Source organism: Hibiscus syriacus, unplaced genomic scaffold (genome assembly GCF_006381635.1).
Source record: "Hibiscus syriacus cultivar Baekdansim isolate YM2019G1 unplaced genomic scaffold, ASM638163v2 tig00008145_pilon, whole genome shotgun sequence".
NCBI lineage: Eukaryota > Viridiplantae > Streptophyta > Magnoliopsida > Malvales > Malvaceae > Hibiscus > Hibiscus syriacus.
Genome location: NW_024062153.1, coordinates 2,247,536 through 2,271,803, shown reverse-complemented (window position 1 = coordinate 2,271,803; position 24,268 = coordinate 2,247,536). Strand labels below are relative to the sequence as shown.

Genomic DNA, 24,268 nt, shown 5'->3' with positions numbered 1-24,268 from the left:
GAAATTTGAACGGAAAACCCGATCTTACCCGATCAATCTCATATTTCCCTTATTTTCTCATATATTCCCATCATTTCTCATATTTTTTTCCAGTTTTCTTACTAACCAAACACACAAACAAACATACAAATAAATTGGAAAACTATTTTGAACTATAAAAAAGCTGGTAATTTTTAGAATTAATTTAAAAAAATAAAATAAATAGTTATAATATGAAATCTAATTCATAAATAATACATGAAATATTTGAATCATCGTTCAGATTTTAAAATTTTTAAAAAGAATTGTTGTTGTGAGACGGTAGATGATTGTTGTTGATGATGGTAAAAAAGCAAAATAACACCCCAAAAATGCATAGGAAATGAAGAACAATGAAATATATTAAAAAATAAAGATAAAAATGAAAAACAAAAGAAAATACAAAGGGAGAAGGAGAGAATGGAAGGACGACATAAAAGGTTGCGAGGAAGTGAAATAAAACCAAAACTCTAAATATTCAGTATATATGATGATATTTTCGTAAATACTTTAAATCTTATTATATATATATATATATATATATATATGTATGAGGTTGGGTCAGATATTTTTTAATTTAAACTTGACTCTCATCTAAACTCCATGTTTTCTCATATACAATCAGACCCAAATTTGATTATTTTCAAAAGGAAAAATTAATAATACAGGATTGGGTCAAACCTCGTTGAATCCGGTCAAATATACATCCATAATGCTGAGGGATCAAAACAAAAAATAAACATAATTTTAGATATAGTTTAAAATAATAATTAGATGATCAAAACAAAATTTTAAGAATAATTGGATGACTAAATAAGTTGTTTACCCTTGGATAAATTAGCCGTAAAGGCGGTCCAAATAAACAATCCCACGGTGTTTGGTTATAGTCAACATTCAAGGAAGAGAAGACTTTGAGAAGGAATACAAGATGAACTTTTGACGACTAAATTTATTTTCAACTTTTGATCCCAATTTCTCTCAATACGCGGAATTCCTAGGATTTTCCCTCCCGTCAAATCCCTGGTTACCCAGAAAAAGGAAAACCAAATCAGTTCTTCTAAATCTTATCAGTTTGATTCAGCTGAGGGTAATTGAATTAGGATGGGGACTCCACAATTCTCAGATCTTGGAAAACATTGCAGCGTCGAAGAGTGTAAACTGATCGACTTCTTGCCTTTCACTTGCGATCGTTGCCACCTGGTTAGTATTCCTTCTATTATCGATCCTTCAATTCCTTCCCCTTCTTTCATGATTTATGTTTCTTGGCAAATATATTCGGATATTTTAAAGATTACCCGGGTTAGCTTCAGTACCAGTACATATGTGTTAGTTATGTTTTAGATTTAGATAATCCATTGACAATTTAGGCCATTTCTGACTTGGTTTTTGTTTCTACTTTCCTTTCTGAAAAGGTTAAGCAAAATGAAAACTGATTAACGATATGGAAATTACTGGACTAAGTCACAAATTTCAACATAATTTATTCTTGGGTAAACTACGTAATTAGTACCTAAACTATTAGTTTTAATCTGTATTAGTACCTAAACTTTTAATTTTTTTAAAACTATGCCTAACGTTTAGTTTTCATTTTATTTTAGTACTTTTTTTAGTACCTAAACTGATAGTTTTGGCCTGTTTTAGTATTAAAATAAAACAAAAACTAAAATTTTCAAGGACGGGCACTAAAATGAAAATTTGAGGTATAATTTTGAAAAAATTAAAAGTTCATGTACTAAAATAGATCAAATTTGATAGTTTATGTACTAAATGTGTAGTTTACCCTTTATTCTTTTTCAGTATATAAATGAATTTTTTTTTCATTTTAAGTAACATACTTCTACTATACAGTAAAGCAGCTTGCTGCTAGAAAATTTCAGTCAATTGTTAATTGCATCGTGTGAAACTCTCTGCCTTTAATTCGAAGGGAACCAGTTTCTCTGATTTGCTCCACCAATCTATCTTTTGTATCTTTCCCTCCAAACAAAGTAAATCACTCCATTCCACTCCATGCAATGCAATGCGTAGTATAGTTTTGTTAATTTTTTTAGTTTAATTCTTCAAAAATATGTTTCGCTTTTTGTATCGAATCGCACATTTTGTTCCTTTAGGTAAAAAGAATTAAGTAGCTAAAGCAACAATCAAATGAACCTTATAGGTTGACCAACATCTGCAATTAGTCCAACTAGTAACTCCATTGGTCACAATCCAATATATGCTCCATTCGTTGAAAATGATAGTTCCCTTGCATCGCTGCTTTTCTCGAGATATTATTTGATTGTTCTCTAGTTTCTTTTTGTTATATTTCTAGAACATTTATGTTTCGGAATAAGAACTTGCAAAGTATTCATATCAACCAAAAGGTTGGATCCTTTTTTAAATGATTTCTTTGTAACAGGTTGTTAGCCTATTGTTGATTTCTTTTGTCGAATTTTCTTCGTTTCATTTTAAACAGTTATATTGTCTGGAACATCGGAGCTATATTAAACATCACTGTCCAAAAGCTGATAAAAAAGATATCACTGTTGTCATTTGTCCATTATGTGCTAAAGGAGTTCGCTTGATATCGGATGAAGATCCAAACATCACATGGGAAATGCATGTTAATACTAAATGTGATCCATCAAATTATGACAAGGTCACGAAGAAGAAAAATTGCCCGGTTCCTGGCTGCAGGGAAGCCTTGACATTCTCAAACACAATCAAGTGTAGGGACTGCACTATAGATCATTGCCTAAAGCACCGTTTTGGGGCTGATCACAAATGTCCCGGACCTAAGAAACCTGAAACGAGCTTTCCATTTATGGGTATTTTAAGCAGGAGTAAGAAAGAAACAAAGACCAACCAAGCTCCTGCTACATCTTCATCTAAATGGGCTACAAGCTTTCTTAATGCAGCTTCAACTGTTCGAGCCTCGGCCGAAGCTAGTATGATCAAATTGGGTAGTGAAATTAGTCAAAAGTTGCAAACAACAATTTTTTCAAGATTTCCTTTGTTTCTTCCTCGATCTGAATTGTTTCCTTACGAAAACCTAATTTTAGAATTTTAAGCTGATTTTTTCTCTTTACGAATAACTTCTCCTTGCTCCGTTCTCGTATTGCCCGGTTCTTACACTTCTCTGCTCGCAATATCTCATAGCCTCGTGATTTCCTCCTCTTTAAGCAGACACCTTTAATCCAAAAGTCTGAACTTTGGTTTAGATTCATCGGTTTACCAGTTCGAGTTTGGATTCGTTTCTCTCTTTTTTGAAATTCGGTGTTTGGATCTGTTTCTCACTTTCTCTCTTCCTTTGAATTTCCGTGTTTTGATCTCTCTCTTCGTTGAATTCACCAAGCAGATTCCATATTTTTGTGAAAATTAGAGTTCCGATCTATTTTTGGTTTTTAATTTTGATTCAGATTTACGCTCTAATTTGAATTTCATTATCTTATGAGTTGCTATATAGATTCAATCTTCATCACGTTTGCTTGATCTATATCGGATTTGGAGTTAAATCCAAGCTTGCGTGTTTTAGTGTGTTTGGTTTAGTGCAGAAGACAAATAAATTTCCTTTTTTCAAACTCTCTCCCAATATTCGTTGGATTTGCTTGTGCTTTTTGCAGTTGAACGTTACCGGCAACCACATTAAAGTTTCACAGTAGAGCCTTCGTCGGAAAAAATTCCGCCGGAAAATAGCAACTACTTCCTACTTGCCGGCCAGGTACATATAGTGGTCGGCCAGGTATTTAAACGTGTTATGCTAGTGTTTTACGTAATTTACCTTATAATTGTTAATAAACTTACTTATTATCATTAGTAATCTAATTACTAGCAATAAACTTAGTATTCAATTCATTTTTTAAAAAAAAAAAGTTTTGAAATTAACAGTAAACATTAGAACGTATTTTATAAATTAACAATCAATATTATTCTTTTTCTCCCCTTTTAACACTAGGCTTTTAGCAATTAAATATTCATAAATTTTTACCCTTGCATAATAATAAAAATCAATATTATTCTATTTTCATAGTTCCTCATAGCTTCGGCTATAGATGATTACTTGAGATCATGTCCTTCTTTTAGATCACATAGGGCGTATAAGAGGCGGGCTCGACAGAGTGATGTCAAGGAGACTAGACTTAGAGTTTGTACATTGAATGTAGGTACATTAAATGCTAGGCTGCTGGAGCTGACCGACGTACTAAGTAATAGGAAAATAGATTTTGCACGTATTCAAGACACTAGGTGGAAAGGGGCTCGCGTCAGAGAGTGTAACGGGTACAAGTTGTGGTATTCAGGCGTAGATAACGCTAGAAATGGGGTGGGTATCTTGGTATCCTCTAGGCTCAAAGAAAATGTAGTTGAAGTTTCTAGATACCGTGATAGGATCATGATGATTAAGGTTATTATAGAAGCGGAAGTGGTGAATGTTCTTTCAGTGTACGCCCTACACGTTGGCCCAGGGAAGGGGGAAAAACGTTGCTTCTGGAATTCATTAGATGATGTACTTAGGAGCATTCCGGAGGACCAAAGAGTTTTCATAGGGGGTGACTTCAATGGCCATATAGGTAGCGAAATCGACGGGTATGACAGTGTTCATAGGGGTTTCGATTTTGGTAGTAGGAACGATGAAGGGCGTACGTTGCTTGAATTTGCTACTGCACACGATATGGCAGTCACTAACTCCTTTAACAAGAGAGATGTAAACTTGATTACGTTCCATAGAAGGGGACATTGTACCCAAATCAACTACATACTGGTTCGAAATCGGGATCGATGGGCTTGCATTGACTGTAAGGTGTACCCTGAAGAGGCATGTGCATCACAACACAGATTGTTGGTTTTGGTGTTCTGCGTACGCAACGAGGGGAGCACTCATAGGAGGGCTAAACTAAGTAACCCTAGGATCCTTTGGAAGAACTTACATGGAGTGACAGCTGATGACTTTAGGAGTAAGGTTTTGTCTCATACAGGTTTTGGAACTACAAACTCAAATAATGCAGATATATTATGGAAAAATATGGTAAATTACATTAGAGAGGTGGGCAAAAACATCCTCGGGTTGTCGATAGGGAAGGTCAAGGAACATAAAGAATCGTGGTGGTGGAACGATGAAGTCCAAACTAAGGTTAAGACAAAGCAAACGTTCTTCAAGGAGTTGCTACAATTTAATGACGACGAAAAAAGATCGAGAGCTAAACAAAGATACAAGGAGGCAAAGAGGGTAGCCAAGAAAACAGTGGCTAAAGTAAAGGATAAGGCATACGAGGAAATGTACAAGAGATTAGACACCAAGGAAGGACAAAACGACATCTTCAGGCTTGCAAAATTCAGAGAGAATAAGAAAAAGGATCTAGGTAGCATTAGGTTTATTAAGGACAACAATGGTGTTCTTTTATTGAAAGATCGTGATATTAAAGGGGCTTGGGGTAGTTACTTCTTTGGCTTATTTAATAATGGTGTCTCTCAGTGTAGAGAGAGTAACGTTGATGGGTCAGCCGACCATCATACTACGGCCAATGACTGCCCTACAAGTAGGATTGGGATTGAGGAAGTCAAAATGGCCCTTAGAAAGATGAGGAGGGACAAAGCTGTCGGTCCATATCAAATTCCTATCACTGTGTGGTTGACCTTATGATGACCTTAGGAGAAGAGATAGTTAAGTGGTTGACCAATATTTTTATTATTATTTTAGAGATTGCCAAGATGCCAGAGGAGTGGACAGAGTCGACGGTGATGCCAATCTATAAGAATAAAGGAGATCCCCAATGTTGTGGTAACTACAGAGGTATTAAATTACTCAGTCATATCATGAAGCTATGGGAAAGGGTGATAGAGGCTAGGTTGAGATAGGTTACTAGGGTTTCGGAAAACCAATTTGGCTTTATGCCATGCAGATCTACTATGGAGGCTATTCATCTACTTCGATGGCTTATGGAGAAATATAGGGAAAAATAGAGATCTTCACATGGCATTCATTGACCTTGAGAAGGCGTATGATAGCGTACCTCGCGATACGATCTGGAAGACCTTGGAAACGAGATGGATCCAAACTGCTTATATCTGGGCGATTCGTGATATGTACTGTAGATCTACTACATACGTCAGGACTACAGTTGGCGACACCGAGGCATTCCCGGTGGAAATCGGACTCCACTAGGGGTCGACTCTTAGCCCTTACATCTTCGCCTTGATTATGGACGACATCTATTGTGCGACACCAGACGGTGTTCCATGGTGCATGCTCGCCGCTGACGACATTGTCCTAGTTGCTGAAACAAAAAATGAGTTGAATAGTAGACTGGCTACCTGGAAGACTGCTTTGGAAGAAAAAGGTCTAAGGATCAATATTGAAAAGACATAGTATTTATGTTCAAACTTCAGTGGGAACCAAAATGATGAAAATGTAGAATTTTGCATCAAAGGACACGTTCTCCCCTCAAATGATTGTTTCAAATACCTAGGGTCTATGATACATAAAGATGGGGGTGTAGATGATGACGTTACACACCGTATAAAGGCGACTGGAGTTTTGTGTGACAAGAAGGTGCCTCTAAAACTTAAGGGAAAATTTTATAGAATGACAATAAGACCAGCGCTGCTGTATGAATCAGAATGTTGGGCTATCAAGAAGGATCACGTTAGGAGGATGGAGGCCGCAGAAATGAGAATGCTTCGATGGGTATGTGGTAGGACTCTGTGGGACATGACACCAAACTCTACAATTAGGATGTCCTTGGGGGTGGTGCTTGTTTCTGAAAAATTGAGAGGCGACAACCGTCGGATGCAGTCAGGAGGGTAGAGTCGATTACAGTCGACGGTGCCAGAAGGAGAGGACGACCAAGGAGGAAGTGGGTAGACTGTTTGAGATCTGATTTGAAGGATTTAGCCCTTACCGAGGACATGACCTCTGACAGGAAAGTATGGAGACTTAAGACCAGGGTAGTCGAGTAGTGTGGACCACAACCATAGGGTGTAGCATCTCTGTCTTCTTTTTTTAATGCCTTTTGTAGTAATTTCCATGACTTCTACTTTTTATACGGTTCTTTCATTGGAATTTATTAAGGCTTAGAACTAGGGTAGCGGAGTAGTGTTGCCTTAGTTTAGGTTTTAACCCATTTGACTTTATACCTTCTCGTAGCTTGCTATCACTGACTACTGGGTATCATTCTCTTCATGTTTCCTCTTTTTAAATTTAGTCGGGACTTACGTTTTCTATCTATATGCAGAGATTTTTACGCAGAGATTTATTTGCAGGGATTACTTCCCATTACAGATGCGCATTTGAAGACTGCATATGAAGTATGTTCAACTATGTATTTATTTATTTATTTTATACATGCATTGTATTTTATCTTTATTTTTAATTTTCTGATTGCCGGAGGTCTTCCACGGAAGCTGCTCTCTACCTGGCGTTTGGGGGAAGCCTACTACTCTACCTCTCCCTTACCCTATTGCATATGGGAATAGGGTTTTATTGTTGTTGTTGCAAATTGCGAGGGACGGAGTTGGGCTGAGTAGTAGCAGCAATGGCAGTGCAGAGCCAGTCGAGGAGTGCCCCCAATGCAGAGCGAAGTTTTCTTCAGTTGCAACATTGGTAGACCATGTGGAGAAGGTGCACGAAAGGAACAACCAGTCTCGAGTCTTTAAGATGTCTGCCCCAAGTGCAGTAAAGGGTTTCGTGATCCGGTTGCCCTCGTAGAGCATGTTGAGAGGGATCATGGTGGCACTTTGAAAGCTTGAAGGGTTTTGGACTGCAAATTGCTGGATAAGTAATTGAATCATCTTGTATTGCCTACATTCTTTTAGTGGAAACTGGGAAGTTGATTTTGAGAACTCGGCTTCGGATCAAATTATTTCGACTTTCAATTTATTTGTTTTATGTAACCTTAAACTTCAAGGATGTGTTTAGATCACGAAATATAATATTATTTATAAAAAACTTATAACCATATCTACTCTACTTTGGTTTATTTAGTTGGTCGAGAATAAAATTATTTAATTTTATTAAATTGTCATTGTAATACATATTTTTTTAAAACGTTTTCATATATTTTAGTTGGTATACGTAAAGCTTTCCTATAAAAAATGTTTTAGCTAAATGAGTATTAATTCGAAAAACAATCGTTAATGAATATTATAATAATAATTAATGATTTTTAAACGACATTTGGGTAAAGGTTTCCTTTTACGAATAGGCTAAATGAATATATTTTTAAACATTTCGAGATGAATTAAGAAAAAATGTTTTTAAATTCAACCGGATCAATAAGGTAACCTAAAATCTGACTAAAAACATTTAACCTTATTAATTGAGACCAAATTTTAATCCATTGAATTCCAGTTTTTTTACAGTCTCTTAAATTATTCTATAACCATCTCTACCGTCGGATTGAATAAGAGAATGTTGCCCTTGGATCTGGATGGCTATAAAATTAAAACTCCGTTTACGAAGCAAATGCTCACCAAATCCATTCCTCTTTCTGGCAGCTCCATCCCCTTCATCTCTGCTTCCCCTTGACCCGAGACCCGGCGGCCCAGGTTTGTTCAACCCAACATCGTAACGGGTGTAAAGCTCCTTTTGGTATTTATGGGATTGATTTCATATCTTTGATGGTGCTCCAGTTTTCTCTGGATTCTTTTAATTCATTCTGTGTTTGTTATTAGGAAGAAAAAGAAATGATTAGTATCTTGGTTTGATGTATGGGTTTTGGGTAAAAGATCTGCTTTTTATGATTTTTTTGCTAGGATTCGATTCAGATTAGGTTGAATTAGGCCAGAAGATTAGCAATTTAGGGTCTGGTTGATTGATTTTGTGCTCCGTATGTTTCGTTTTGAAAGTTTGGCTTTCCCTATCGGGTTTCTTGATATATAGGGTTTCCTACGTAATTAGGGTTTTTTTGGGGGGCATTTTTAGTTTTTTACTGCTTCTACTTTACATTGAAACTTAGGAAGTTGGTTTTGTTTTCAGCAAAAAAAAAAAGGTGGAACTTTGTAGGTGCGAGTCAGGTTCATTGGTAGGAGTTATTGAATCATACAATACAGGAGAGCAATAATTCTGGAAATTGTTTGATAATAAAGTTTTAAAAGATCCTAGTCTGATAAGAACCAACACTCCTAGTTCAATGAGGATTTCCCTAACTTGAAAAATATCCAAGTTAGAGCCCCAAACTATACTTGAAAAATACCCTGCAACTTTAGCGTAAAGACATGTGGAACTATGATTCAAGAGAAAAAAAGGTCCTAAAATGACCGCTGAAATCCCCCTCTGGCCCTCTCTGAAGTTTATAACAATGCCTACTCAAGCACCCAACCAAACGATTCTTCATGAATCATGTGCCATAAAGAACCAATTTAAATGCTAATAGAGGCTGCTGCCTGTGTGCTCCTTTACGAGGTAATTCAACTTCTTTGCAATGATCCAAACTAATAGAGTGATTTTTTTCTTCTGAACAGTGGCTTACTGAATTTAACTAAAAATTTATTGGGATGTTTTTTTATTGTAGCTCACCAATAATCATATAGCCCTTTGTGCACATGAGTTATCTGTTTCATAAGTTAGACATAGAGGCTGGTTGCAATATCTGTGTAATATGATACGTGGAATTAGATATAAAAGATTACACTTCATATGTTTAAGAAAGACCTAGTTTTCATTCTTTAGAGTTGATCCCAATGGCATAGAGGTTGGTCACAATATCTGTGTAAATGATATGTGGAATTAGATATAACAAATTACATTTCATATGTTTAAGAAAGACCTAGTTTTCATTTTGTAGAGTTAATCCCGATGGCTTTGTTTGTATCTCAGGTATTTCTCATAAGTTCGTTTTATTTTTGGGGTTTAATACCTTTTCAGTCGGTTATTTGCTTAGAAACTTGGCTATGCCAGTCACTTGCTTGCCGCAACTTGAATTTTAGTCTAAATGCACTAATCTAAGACTATACAATTGGTTACCTATTCATCACTTTTCTGAACTAATATCTAGTGATTATCATGAAGTTTTGTGATGATCTTTTGGGAGATACCAATTAGGATTTTGTTTTACATTACAAGAGATTAGGTATTGATTGAAAAGGAAGAGAAATAGAAAGGAAGAGTTTAAAAGAGCATATGATTCGGTGGATTGGTCAATTTTGATGAAAATAATAAGTAAAATGGGGTTTGGGGATAAGTGGTGTTCTTGGATTTTTCAGTGTGTGTCAACGACAACCATCTCGGTATTAGTTAACGGGTCTCTTACAGAAAAATTCCAAACTGCTAGAGGTCTTCGACAGGGCTGTTCGTTTTCTCCTATGCTGTTTAATATTGTTGGAGAGCTGTTACATTTGTTGTTGGTTAAAGCAGTGGAAAAGGGGCTGTTTTCGGGTTTTGAGCTAGGAAATCAGGAACGATCATTTATGCTGTCACATTTGCAATTTGCGGATGACCTCATTATTTTTAGTAAGGCCTCAATTCGAGACTTGATGAATATTAGAAGGGTGTTAATAATTTTTGAATTATTGGCGGGTTTGCAGTTAAATCTTGCCAAGAGTAGAATCTTTGGCATTAATGTGGAGTCGGATGTTTTAGCAAGCTGGGCTAAGGAAATTGGATGTTCAATGGGATTTCTTCCATCAGAGTATTTAGGATTAATGTTGGGGTCCAAGAAGAATTCGGTAGCCTTGTGGGAGCCGGTTGTTCAAAGATTTTATACAAAGTTGGCTGGTTGGAAGGCTAGTTCCTTATCTTTAGCTGGAAGGTCAGTATTGGTGAAATCTGTTTTGTGTTCGCTTCCCACATATTTTCTTTCTATTTTTCGAATTCCAGTGGGTGTGGTTAAGAAGTTAAACTCTATTATGGCAACATTCCTTTGGGGGGTTCGACAGATAAGAGGAATATCAATTGGGTGAACTGGAATTTGGTGTGTAAGCCAAAGAGGTTGGGGGATTACGAATTCCAAATTTTGTCCTTTTGAATAAGTCTCTTTTGGGCAAATGGGTCTGGAAATTCGCATCAGATTATGGATCATGGTGGAAAAGGGTGGTATGTTGCGTGTATAACGTGGACATGAACTCGTGTTTGATTGGGAATTCTTGGCCTAATCGTGCCTCGTTGATTTGGAAAGGAGTTGTTAAGAATTTCTTTTCCAGTGATGAATTTAGGGACTGTCTAAGGAAAAACGTGTTTGAAAACGGGGAATGGAGAGTCAGTGCAATTTTGGATGGATTCTTGGGTGCGTTCGATTCCGTTAAAAAGATCGGTTTCCCAGGATATTTGCTCTCTCAAATAATAAAGGGGGTAAAGTGGCAGAGTTTAGGGTGAATTCTTCATCGGGTTGTTGGTGGGATATACAATTGAGAAGAAATTTGGTGGATTGGGAGGTGGAACAATGGCTTCAGCTTATGTCCTTGTTGAATAGTATTTCATTGTCATCCTTACAAGAAGACTGCTGGGTATGGACAGGGAATGGGGAGGGTTGTTTTTCAGCTAAATCATGCATTAAGAGTTATTTCGATTGGGTTGGTAATGAGGATAATGAAGGTACTTGGGATAACCATGTATGGGTAGAAGTCGCTCCGCCTCGGGTGGAAACATTTGTTTGGCAGGTTGTTCATCAGAGAGTGGCAGTTAGGGAGGAATTGTTGAAGCGAGGAGTGATAGGGATTGATGACTCGTCTTGTCCGTTGTGTGGCAAGTGTGTGGAATCGGTTTCTCATCTTTTCTTGCATTGTGAGGTGGTTTGGGGTTTGTGGAATAGATTATTGTTATCTTGGAATGTCTCCTTTGTGGTTCCTCAGAGGCTGTTGGCTTTCATTACAGTTTGGGATGAACTAGTTCCGAGCTCCATTATTTGGAAATTCATTCCAAGGGCGGTGTTGTGGTTGGTTTGGAAGTGTAGAAATGAAAATATTTTTGAGAAAGGGAAGGTGAATGGTACGTTATTGTTCTTTCTTGTTCGCATTAGAATTGCTTCATGGTTTTTGGCGAGATTCGAAGATGAGCAGATTCATTTTGATTCCCTTGTGGGTGATGTTAGACTAGCAGATTCTGTGGGAAGAAAGGATTGTTCTTCATCCTCGTGTTGGGTTCCTCCTCCTTCAGGTTTTGTTAAATTAAATGTAGATGGTGCGATGTCTAAGGGGTGGGTTAAAGGAGGCATAGGGGGTCTAATAAGGGATTCTGAAGGTCTGCAGCTTAGTTCCTTTTCTGAGAGGACTGGGAGTGGTCATCCTATTCTTGCAGAGTTAATGGCCATCAAAAGAGGGCTGTTGTTTATGGAGGAAAAAGTTTTGGTTCCAATTCCAAGGATTATCCTAGAAACGGATTCCCTTACAGCTCTGAAGTGGATAAAAAATTCGGCTATTTGTACACCTATGTTTCAGTCTTTGGTGAAAGATATTGCTGCCCTAGTGGATAGTAAAGATATAATTATTAGGCATATTTTGAGAGCTGCTAATTGGGAATCAGATAAATTAGCTAAAGAAGGAATAGGTTGATTAATAGGTTGTGTGTTTAGGTTGTTATGTTTCTGAGTTGGTTGTATTAGTGTTGTTTGGTTGGTTTTTAAGTGTTATGTTGTAATAGAAGTTTGTTAGGATCTGGCTTTGTATTATTCCTATATTAATAAATACTTAGGCACTCTTTTTCTCCTTCCAATGTCCTTCACGTTACTGTTGTAACATGGAGGTCATGAAGGGTTTTTTTTAATGAAACCTATCCTATTTCTATCAAAAAAAAAAAAAAAAAAGAAACGGAAGAGAGTATATGGGTTAGAATGTTACCTTTGAGACAATCTACACTATTTGCTAATTTGTTAGTAAGATTTTTCCTGTATCTCTTTTTTCCTAATTTTTTTCCTTTGGCAACAAGTTTTTGTTACACTACCCATGCAACTTTTACACATTATGTTTATGTGTCTTACTATTGCAGATTGAAAATGGCAGCAAAATATATAATTGGTTCTATTGCGGCATCGTTTGCCATCGCTTATGTAGCTGATAATCTTGTTGCTGATCAGAAGATTTTTGGAGGTAAGCTGCTGTACTTTTTGTAGATTTTATGTCATTGGCTATTTCAGGTTTAATAATGGCTTTTCCTCTCCAACTCAGGGACTACACCTCACACTGTTTTAAACAAGGAATGGTGGGAAGAAACAGACAAGAAATTTCAGGCATGGCCACGTACTGCTGGTCCACCTGTTGTGATGAACCCCATCAGCCGCCGGAATTTCATTGTTAAGTAGGGATCCGAATCTTGAAGACCTAATGTTTGCTTCTCTTTTGTCAAAGTTTAAGTTTCCATTCACTGTGAAGAAATTGTGGTCTTGAGACTTTACAGTAGTTGTTGGTTCTGAAATTTGTCTTCTTTTTCTTTTGTCAAAACTCGTTCTGATCAGAGCATCGTTTGATGACGATGTCATTCGTACTAGATATCAATAAATTTGTGAAGCATAGCAAACTGCTATTTTTATTTTTATTTTTTTTTACATTTCCAGGTTTGAACCACACATAAAATTTGATTCCTTGAATTGCTTTTCTAACATTAGGCCGAGCATTCCCCTTGTCTTGCAAGGGTCATCATGAGTTTTATTTATTTATTTTTCCTTTATTACAGTTGTGTTACATGCAGGAAGAAAGTTTTTGCAGCTCTGCATTTGTTGTTAGTTGAATTCAAGTCATGAATGGTGGTATCTATGATCCTCAGCCTTGTTTGATGTTAGTCAATGGATGAATAACTAGTAGGCTATTTCAGATTGTCTCATCTAATGCTTACTTGTCTCTCCACTCATTTATAAAAGCCCTCATGTCTTAATCCGCGGGATGGGATGTTAATAAGATTTAAATTTTGTTGTAGTAAATAAAATAAATTAGATTGAAATAATTATTTTAATAATACATTTTTATAGTATTATATTTAAATTGATTAATAAAAAATATGAATATTTGTTTGGAGTGTATTATTGGTGATCTACAAATGATTTAAAAATATATTATTTACACGGTATTTTTTTTATTTTTATATAAATTAAAAATTGTTAAATGAATGAAAATAAATGATTGAAATTAACAGTAAAAATTAAAAAATAAATGATTGAGATTAACCGTAAAAAGTAAAATATATTCATCCATGTTAGTTCTTTTTTACCAAACCTATTCAAAACAACTTGAACTCTCTTTCCCTTGAGTTTCTTTCTGTTTTTACAGCCCCAAGCTTTGATTGAACCAAAGTGTAGCCCTTGATTTACAAGAACACACAGTTGTTCACTTTGGGTATTTTTTTTCTTCTAATAATTCTGGCATTGGAAAGAAAATGAGTTAATAACAATGGGAAATCATTGAGGTGTTTGCTCAATAATTTGTGGAGCAAAACAGGAAATACTTGATTTGTCTCATGTTTCTGGTTGGCATTGAAAAATAAAGATGAGCTTTTTCTCCGCTGGTTCAACCCAAGAACTTGTTCCGTTTAATTGAGTGAAAAAAGCACGCGCAAAATCAAGAATCACTCTATACCAACGCCGTTTGTGGGGGAATAGAAGCCACGACCACGTGACTAAAATCCACGCGCTCTACTAGGTGGACTAAGACGATCAGTGACGAGATGTTTCAATCATGTTCTTTTTCGTTTGTAATTATTAAGGTTGTTTCCCTTTGAAGAAAAAGGTCTAATGACAAAAAAAACGTCCCTAAGATTAGGCTAAATAATTATCCAATATTTCATTTTAGGATAAAAAGATGAATTCATGAATGAAAACCGTTAGTCAACAAATGATCAATACTCTAAATTAGAGACTTTTTTTTCCCTCTAAAATAAAATATTATGGTCAAAATAATATAAAATAATAACAAGAACTAAAGTAACTATTTAATTAAATATAAGAATGCAACTTATTTTTACTCTAAATAAAACATAAATTAGATATTCCGGGGAACTTTGACCTGGAAGTTTAGAAGTTGATTGGGTTTACTAGCTTTCCGTGTATTTCAGTTAATTTTGTGTTATGGATGTTGTATTGGCTCTTAATTAGAGTTAGATGCCCTTGGGTTCTTCTTCCTAAATAAGAAGCAAAGAAGAATAAATAACGTACAACTTGTGCTTAAAAAGAACTACGCACAACATCACCAAATACTGAAGCAACTCAAATAATATTCAATATCTTGAATTAATGTTCATTCTAATACCAGTTAAGCAAATCCGCATAAAATTCAACAAATAAAAAACCAGAAATAAAAAAAAAACTACTAATTACTAAACAAGTCTAAAAAAATTTCCTCAATGATTATAGGAATAACATACTTGACGAATAAATGCTTCTAAAACTCAATTCTATTCTTCAGCAAGCAATGGCCGTAAAGAAGAAGAATCTTGAACAGCAAAGAATGGCCAAAAACAAGAAGAATCTTGCTCAGGAACGAATGACAATAATGAAGAAGAATCCTGCACAGGGACGAATGGCAATAACGAAGAAGATTGTTGACCAGCAACGAATGGAAATAACGAAGAAGATTGTTGACCAGCAACGAATGGCAATAACGAAGAAGATTGTTGACCAGCAACGAATGGCAATACAGAAGAAGAAGGTTGGACGCTAAGCTCCTCCAATCTAACCGCTGCTTTCCCCCTCAATTCCCTAAGCGCTGCAGCGTACTCCATCAGCTTCTCCGGCGCAAACTTCTCGATCGGCTGATCCAATCCAAATTCACCATTAACACGTTGCTCTCCCATGCCGTTATTGAATGACAACGACTCCGTTTCGAGAATCGCATCGATGTTATCGGTCGCGTAAAATCTTCCGGATTTCGATATGGTGACAATGCCGACTTCAACCCCGCACAATGTCGAAAGCGCCTTTGCTTTCTTGAACAACCCTTTTCTTCTTTTGGAGAAGGTTACCTGGCGTTTGCTTTCGTTTTCCAGTTTCTTGATTTCGATCCGTTGACGACCTCGGCTGCTCCTTGTTTTCTTCGTCTGAGTTGCGTTTGGCATTGCATTATCATCCATAATGATTCAGAAAACAGAGGAAGATCAGCCGAGGAGAAGGCACGGACTTCGAGTTTTATGCTTCTTTAAGCCTCAGGGTTCATTCATGAAACACAGTTTGATTGGGTTTTAATAGTTTACTTGAAAAACCTAACTTGCTCCAGAAGAAATCACCTTTCCCTAATTGTTTTCCCTTCTTAAAGACCGGCTTGCAACTTTAAACTTCTTTACCGTTATTATCAATACTAAGTTTTATTTATTGGTTGTAAATTATTCTTATATGTGTTAAAATTGAGGTGTTTATGATTCAAATCTGATTTTATATAAAATAATTTTTTTTAAAAATTTTACATAATATTCAAAGCAATATTAATATATATATAACACTTTTTTTAAGTTTACAATATTAAAAGGTATAAAAATATCACAAGTCATAACATATATAAGATAAAAAAACATAAAATCAAGTGAAACAAAATAATTCAAATCAACTACAACATAATATTTAAGGTAAAACATATTAAATAATAAATATAATTATATAACTATAATCAAAAAATAAATTTGGGGCTGGAAAAAATCATAACAAATGATGTCGTTTGGTTTAATTTTTTTTAAACAATCCCACATGGCTAAGAAACATAGAAGAGCATCTCAACCGACTTCTATAAATACTAGAGGTAATTTGACATTCAAAATCATAGAGCCTTTTGGTGAGCACAGAGTGAACTATTCTTTCGCTTCAATTGAGCTTAAATTTCAAGCTTCAATCGAGCTTCTAAATTTTTTGAGTTCGAGCCTTTTCGAGTTCAAGTTTCAATATTATATTTCGAGTTCGAGTTGAACTTGATAATTTTTAGCTCGTGAGCTTTTGAGTCGAGTTGAGTTTACTTTTAAAGTTTTCGAGTTTGAGTCGAGCTCAGCAGTACTCGAGTTCGACTCGACTCGTTTAACAAATGACGTCGTTTGGTTTAATTTTTTTAAAGAAAAAAAGAGAACCGGCGGTTCTCGCCGGTTTTGCCGGTTCACCTCGGTTTTGTCGGTTCTTAGCCGATTCTTCCGGTTCTTTACCGGTTCTGTGCACATCCGATTTTGGGAGTTAATCGGACCGGATAGGCCACCGGTTCATGGTTTAACCGGTCGAACCGGACGGTCCGGTCCGGTTTTAATAACATTGGTTTATATTATAAGATTAATACATACCATATTTGTTAAAGTTTGACTCTGGATATAAATCTTAGATTTTATTCAGATTCACTTACATCTATAAATAACTAATTAAAACTTGTTTTTATCCACTCATTATTATTTAAAATATATGTTATTTTATTTTTATTAAACTTATCTTTTAATCTTTTATATACAAATAATTTAATATATTTATAAAATAATAGTATATATTACTATAGATTTAATTTGTATATAATATAAATTGAATAATAATATAAAAGTAAAATAATACCATATATCATATAAAATTTAAAAAGGATCAGAATCAATTATGAGTACGAATCTATCAATTGGACTCCGTGATAAAAAACAATATTATTCTCTTAAAATGTACTAGGTTTGAGAAGGTGGCTTGCAGGATATGTAAACGTTGTCAATTGATTATAATTATTTTAATTAAATATTATCTTATAATTATCTCGTATTAATAAAAAATTAGTAATCAAATTTTATTGATTCATAGTTATACACTAAAAAATTCTAAATTATTGAAAAGGACACTCACTAATCCAACACATAAATCTATAAATTTAACCAAAAATAATAAGATTATATTGATGGCAATCACGAACCCTCCGCACCAATTTGTAAATATAACATGAGAGATTAAAAGAAATAATGATGACTATCACCTACTCTACACGCGAATCGCTTTGCTGATTATTTCCCTGGTCTATGCCTACCCCTTTCATTGCAAGGTTGATTTTGATTTTTTTTTTGTTAATTTAGAATGGTTATAAATAAATAGTTATTTAAAGATTCTCAATCACTTTACGATAAATAATCAAATATCCTTGTAAGTGACATGCTCAAACTTGAAATCTTTAGGTATAACAATAATTTCATTAATAACTGAGATCGTTTGGTTCGTGCGATTTTCAACATTTTTTTATATAATGATGACCAGCCTTAATTTATGTTGTAAGAAAATTGAGGAAGACATCCAGACAATTGGGTTACCTAGTGTGATAGAACATTATTTATGAGTTGATTTGTTAATGAGATCTTAATTCATTCCAGTTCCTCCACATTATATCTCATCTGCTCTGCTATTAAGACAGAACAAGTCAATCACCGAACATGGAGAAATGAACATACATATATATACTAAGCTTGGGATTTGATTTTTAAGCCCTCCAATTATACACAATGAAAATCATATTTTATGCTTCTTGTTTGAGCCCCTCCAAGGATCCTTGTCCTGTTTTTCAGACAATTTTCTCCACAATGGAGTTCATTAAAATCCATGAAACTTCCAGAAAGCAAGCAGCGGTCATTCTCCATCACTTTTGCCTTATTTCTTGAAGCATTTCCACTTCCTTCTTCATCTTGGGTCGATTGGCGGGTGTGGTGTCGGTGCAGAGTAAAGCCACCTTCAAAGCTGCAAGCATTTCTCTCCTCCACCCGAAGGAAACAGTGCTGAGCCTCGCATCCAGTATCTGCTCCGGGATTTCCCCTCTCGCTCAGGCTTCGTGAACCCATTTCACCAAGTCCACTCCTTCGCCAAACTCCTCTTCGACTGCCAATCGGGTGGTGAGGATCTCAAGCAACACAACGCCGTAGCTATACACGATTACACGTTACCTCGTGCAGTGACTTGCATTGTTTATGCATATTCTGGATAAAAAACAGATAAAAATTTATACACAGATTAAAAACATTAAGCCAAAAATCGAGACGATGAAATAAAGATGGTACATTAATTAATTACCTGGTGGAATGTAGCCGAAGGAACCAGCAACAGCACTGATACTTGCGGTTCCTTCGGATGGATCTAAGAGCTTTGATATTTCGATCTCCCCAACGAATGGCTTAAACTCTGCATCTAAAAGTACATTATAGGAAGATATGTCGAGGTGGATAACCGCCACATGGTGAAGGAAAGCCAATCCTTGTGCTACTCCGATGGCTATCGGCAGTCTCCTGGGCCAGTCAGGCTGATAGTCGGACTGCTTGGATGTCTGGTGAAGAAGTTGAGCTAGTGTGCCATTCGGTAAATATTGATGCAACAGAAGGGCAACATCCTCATAGATGACAAAACCAATAGGTTGCACAAGATTATCATGACAAAGCTTGCTTAGTCTTTCGAGCTCCCTAATCATCTTGTTTTGATGATGAATTATGATTCTATCCATCGACTTCAGTCTCTTCACCGCCAAAATCAATCCGGAAGGCATAATTGCTTTGTAAATGGTTCTGAAACTCCCATTGTTGATTTTGTTTGAATCCTTCAATGTGGCTTTGACTACAGCATCAAGATCTACAGCCTGCCTGAGATTCTCCAAAAACATGTTCCCTGCTATTATGGTCGGCTGGCTACTGGTTTCTTCATCTACGATATCCTCGCCTTTTGCGGCCTTTTCTTGTCTCTCCTTCATCATAAAGAGAAGAACCATTACACTGACAGATACGAACAGCGCGAGACCTGAACCAATAACAGCTAGTATAGTCCTGTATGGAACCCTATGGTGGTCACCTGCCTGGTCGGAACCAATAGAGTCTGCACATGATAAGCTCAATGGCTCCCCACAGAGTCCTTTATTTCCTTGAAAGCTTGAACTCGGACTCTTCTGGAACGGTACGAACACCGGGATCGGACCGACAAGAAAATTGTTCGAGATTTTGACCTCAATCAAGCTCAACGTGCCCTTAAATGCCAGTGGAATATCACTGGTAAGCTGGTTACTGGAGACATCCAGAGAAACCAAATTATCTAGTTTCCCCAAGTCCGTTGGCAATTGACCATGGAGACGATTGAAACTCAAATTTAAAGCTATCTGCATGTTGCGAATATGACCAATATCGGGAGGAATAATTCCAGTCAACAAGTTGCTGCTAAGCTGCAATTCAAGCAATTTCACACAATTTCCAATCTCACGGGGTATTTCCCCTTTGATTAAATTCTGATCCAAGAGCAAGTACTGCAATCTGGTCATATTGCAAATTTTCTTCGGTCCGGTACCATTAAACTGGTTGCTGCTTAAATCAAACATGTTAAGATTCTTGCACCCCAGAATCGATCTAGGAATATCCCCAAACAGGCTGTTTCCAGAAAGAATCAACTCTTGAAGATTCATAAGTTGTCCAATCTCCGGAGGAAATATTCCGGTAAATCCGTTATAGGCCAAGTTCAAGAGTGTAAGATTAGTGCAGGAGGCAAACTCTGAGACAATTTCACCAGAGAGATTGTTGTTATCAGCTTCAAAGTATGTAAGGCTACCACCATTTCCAATGGTCTTGGGAATGGTACCAACAAGTTTATTGTTCCCGATACGAACACTAGAAAGGCCTCCGCAATCGCCGATTTCTCGAGGAAGCTCACCAGTAAGTCCATTCTGGGTGAGAACCAAAACTTGAAGCTTCCCCATTGCAAAAATGCTCTTCGGTATCGGCCCATCAAGCTGGTTTGAATGAAGGTTCAGCAATTCAAGTTGAGAAACCGAGCCTAGTTTATCAGGAATCCTACCAACTATATGATTCTCATAGGCTGTAAAAACTCTCAAATTGGTCAAATGCCCCACCCAATGTGGAACAGAACCATTCAATCTATTGCTAGAAATCTGAAACTCCTGAAAATTTTCCAGCACCTCAAGTTCTCTAGGTATCTCTCCTACAAGTAAGTTGTTTGACAAATTCAATCATCTAAGTTTTTCAAGACCACCAAACTCTACTGGAATACAACCCTCAAACTTATTCAATGAAAAATCCAGATATTCAAGTTCAGACAAATTCCCAAAAGCAGGAGGAATTGGTCCATTGAAGCTATTATAAGAAAGATCAAGGTGCTTCAATGCTTTAAGATTAGAGATTAAAGCAACATTACTACTAAGCATACGCCTGGAAAGATCAAGTCTTTCAACCAAGGAATGGTTGATGCCACAAAGAATACCTTCCCAGTAGCAATAATCTGTTGTGTTGTCACCCCAACCTGCAACACAACCTAGCTCCTCGTTAATGGCTAACAATGTGGCAGTTTATCCAACTGAGAATCCCCAGATTTCGATAGAAACCAAACTAGCAAAAAAGACAAGTGCAAATACGCCATTTTTGTCTTCAAAGCACTTTACTTTTTCAAAGATTCCTTCCCTTTTTATCTTTCCTCCAAATCAAGCAGTGAGCTTGGAGCTAAGGACAGCAACTTCCTTACTGATCAAAGCATCAGAGTCACCAGAAAATGGAGACAACCCAGAGTTTGAATCCCAATAGGGATATTGTGAAGAAGAAGCAAGCAACCCCATGGTTTCAGGAATGATTAAAGAGAGAGAGAGAGGCAAAACAAGAAGAAAGAAACAAAAGGGTTGAATCAGAAAACATAGGAGGAAAAGGGCATGATTGATTTAGATGAAAGAAGATGATCACATTTTTTTTAAGAAGCTAGTTAGCAAGTTGGTTAGGAAGTTAGTTAGGCTGTTAGTAGCAGTTTAGTTGTTAATTAAATGTGTATAAATGCATTAGTAGATTGTACATAGTTTTGGATATAATGAAAAAAGCATTACTCAACACTGCTCACTCTCATCTTCTTTACTCGTAGAGATGTTGACATGGTATCAGAGGCCATCGCCGGCGGTTGTTTCCGGTTAGTTTCTTTCCTGTGAGCTGGTTTAGTTGTTATCTTTTCTGTTTCTTGTTTCTGCACAATCATGGTCCAATCGGAGACAACTCATATCGACTACAATCATCCTCTTTATCTTCATCCTTCAGACACTCCGGGAACGTTACTCGTTTCTCATCAGCTGACTGGTGTGGAAAACTACAATCTGTGGAGCAGATCCATGCGCATTGCTCTACTAGCCAAGAACAAGATTGGATTCATAGATGGAACTTGTTCTCGTGAAGGTCTTTCTCCAGATCTTTTGGCACAATGGGAGCGTTGCAATGCCATTGTTCTTTCATGGATCTTGAATACGGTTAGTCAAGAACTTTCTGCAGGAATAGTTTTTGCAAATGCATTACATGTTTGGAAGATCTTAAAGAACGTTTTGACAAGATTGATGGATCACGTGTTTATTTTCTGCATCGAGAAATTGTTTCTCATTCTCAAGGAACGTCTTCCATTTCGGTTTATTACACACGCATACGGTTGCTCTGGGATGAATATGATTCGCGGTGTGCGACTGTGAAGTTTCTCGGCAAAATACGGAACATGTTAATCAACAACGGCTTTTTTATTTTCTTATGGGATTGAATGATTCCTACTCTATGGTACACAGTCAAATATTACTGCTAAAGCCTTTACCTTCTGTAAATGAAGCATATTCCATGCTTGTTCAAGAGGAAGGTTAGCGTCAAAATGCAGGAAGACTAGCCAGTATTTTAGAACCTACTAAGTTCTACTCTAGTACTCAGGTCAAAAAACGTTTCAATGGAGTGTGCGACTATTGTCATATCAAAGGACACAAAAAGGAAACATGCTACAAGCTGATTGGTTATCCAACTGATTATAAGTTTACTAAGCGTAAGAGATCTACTACTAACAATGTTATCTTGAACAGTGAAGGAGAATCAACCTCTTCTTTGGCTGAAAACTCTGTTTCTGCTAAGGTTCATACTTTTACACATGAATAATATCAGCAAATTCTTGAGTTGTTAGGAAAAGATCCGCCTATGCAAGCTGCAGCACATATGACAGGTACTCGTTCTGTTCCCTTGCATCATGACTGGATTCTAGATACTGGTACCATGAATCATATGACCTTTGACATTGAGAAGTTGAGTTCTTATGTTGCTTGCGACTCCTCTTCGTTTGTTCAGCTGCTGAATGATAAAACCGCCCATATATCCCACAAAGGAACTTATGTCTTTTCTCCTAATCACATATTAACCAATGTTTTACATGTACAAGACTTTCATTACAATTTACTATCTGTATCCCAATTAACCAAAGTACTTAAGTGTTCATTAACCTTTTACCCACAATTTTGCCTTATATAGGACCTTTGCAGTGGAGAGATGAAGGGGATTGGTAGATCTTATGATGGTCTTTACATCTTAAAGTCATCACTCAGTCCATCGGTTTGTCATTTTGTTTCCTGTAAAATTCTTGTCTGTCTTCGACTTTGTTAAAATCAGACAATGGTGTACTATGGCATGAACGACTTGGCCATACTTCTTTGAGTATCTTGAATAAAATGTCTCAATTACATAGCAGTTTGTCTAATGTTGATCATGTTAAAAGCTGTGGTGTTTGTCCACTTGCTAAACAAACTCGTTTACCATTTCCTATGAGTGTTTCTCGTGAGTCAACCACATTCTCTCTTATTCATATTGATCTATGGCGAGCGTATCGTATCTCAACGCATAGTGGACATAGGTACTTTTTAACTATAGTTAATGATCATACGCGTATGACATGGGTATTTTTACTTAGACTCAAAAGCGATGCATTTGACACCCTTAAATTTTTTTTTGCTTTTGTTGACAATCAATTTTATGCTAAAGTTAAAACCGTGAGAAGTGATAATGGTTGGGAATTATTTAGCAATGAAGGCAATGCTTTCTTTTGTTCTAAAGGGATCATTCAAAGTTCTTGTGTTCATACGCCCTAACAAAATGGGGTTGCTGAACAAAAACACCAACATTTACTTAATATTGCTCGTGTTATTAAGTTTCAGTCTTTTGTTCCAATTAAGTTATGGGGTGAGTGTATTCAAACTGCCTGCTACATAATTAACAGGCTGCCAACCAGGGTTCTTCAATGGAAAACACCATTTCAAATGTTGTATGGGAAGGTGCCTAATCTTTCATATCTTAGAGTATTCGGGTGTCTTTGTTATACTACTATCCCTAATAATCATGATAAATTCTCATTTAGATCTATTCCTTCAGTTTATGGGATATTCGTTGGTTCAAAAGGGTTATGTCCTTTTTAGCTTAAGTTCAAAATCCTTTTTTATCAATCATGATGTGGTATTTCATGAGTCTATATTTCCTTTTCAGTTTCCAGTTAAAAATTCTCCTTTGTTTCCTATCTCAACCCTGCCTAGTGACCTTGATCGAGATTTTTTGCATATTCCAGTTGTGACACCACATAATTCACGTGATGAGCATTTACCCGTGCATGAGTTTTCATGCAATCTCTAAACC

General features: G+C 36.4%; 2 protein-coding genes and 2 pseudogenes across 7 annotated transcripts; 2 read left to right on the top strand and 2 right to left on the bottom strand.

Annotated features, from left to right (window-relative positions):
• The first annotated feature begins 935 nt into the window (after positions 1-935).
• LOC120202006 lies at positions 936-7,737 on the top strand (annotated as a pseudogene).
• LOC120202044 lies at positions 3,472-23,138 on the top strand. 6 transcript variants are annotated; one of them, XM_039202536.1, is made up of 7 exons: positions 3,472-3,476; positions 4,087-4,089; positions 12,908-13,008; positions 13,087-13,275; positions 15,777-15,782; positions 19,359-19,371; positions 23,128-23,138. In XM_039202536.1, the coding sequence occupies exons 3-4, from the start codon at positions 12,915-12,917 to the stop codon at positions 13,218-13,220; spliced, it is 228 nt and encodes a 75-aa protein (XP_039058467.1). In that variant the 5' UTR covers positions 3,472-3,476; positions 4,087-4,089; positions 12,908-12,914; the 3' UTR covers positions 13,221-13,275; positions 15,777-15,782; positions 19,359-19,371; positions 23,128-23,138. The 6 variants fall into 6 exon arrangements, with proteins under 6 accessions (XP_039058467.1, XP_039058465.1, XP_039058464.1 ...); XM_039202534.1 differs by lacking the exons at positions 3,472-3,476; positions 4,087-4,089 and adding an exon at positions 8,345-8,535; XM_039202533.1 differs by lacking the exons at positions 3,472-3,476; positions 4,087-4,089 and adding an exon at positions 8,345-8,538 and having other exon boundaries at positions 12,912-13,008.
• Positions 15,302-15,976, bottom strand: LOC120202005 (MADS-box transcription factor 22-like). Its single transcript, XM_039202497.1, has one exon. It carries the CDS (start codon positions 15,974-15,976, stop codon positions 15,302-15,304), a length of 675 nt encoding a protein of 224 aa, XP_039058428.1.
• On the bottom strand, positions 18,467-21,230 carry LOC120202043 (annotated as a pseudogene).
• Positions 23,139-24,268: the final 1,130 nt, after the last annotated feature.

Coding starts and splice junctions, on each gene's coding strand:
- LOC120202044 (XM_039202531.1), top strand. CDS start 12,753: ATGTTACCTTTGAGACAATCTACACTATTTGCTAATTTGTTAGTAAGA. Junction 13,009..13,086: donor TGATCAGAAGATTTTTGGAG/GTAAGCTGCTGT, acceptor TCTCCAACTCAG/GGACTACACCTCACACTGTT.
- LOC120202005 (XM_039202497.1), bottom strand. CDS start 15,976: ATGGATGATAATGCAATGCCAAACGCAACTCAGACGAAGAAAACAAGG.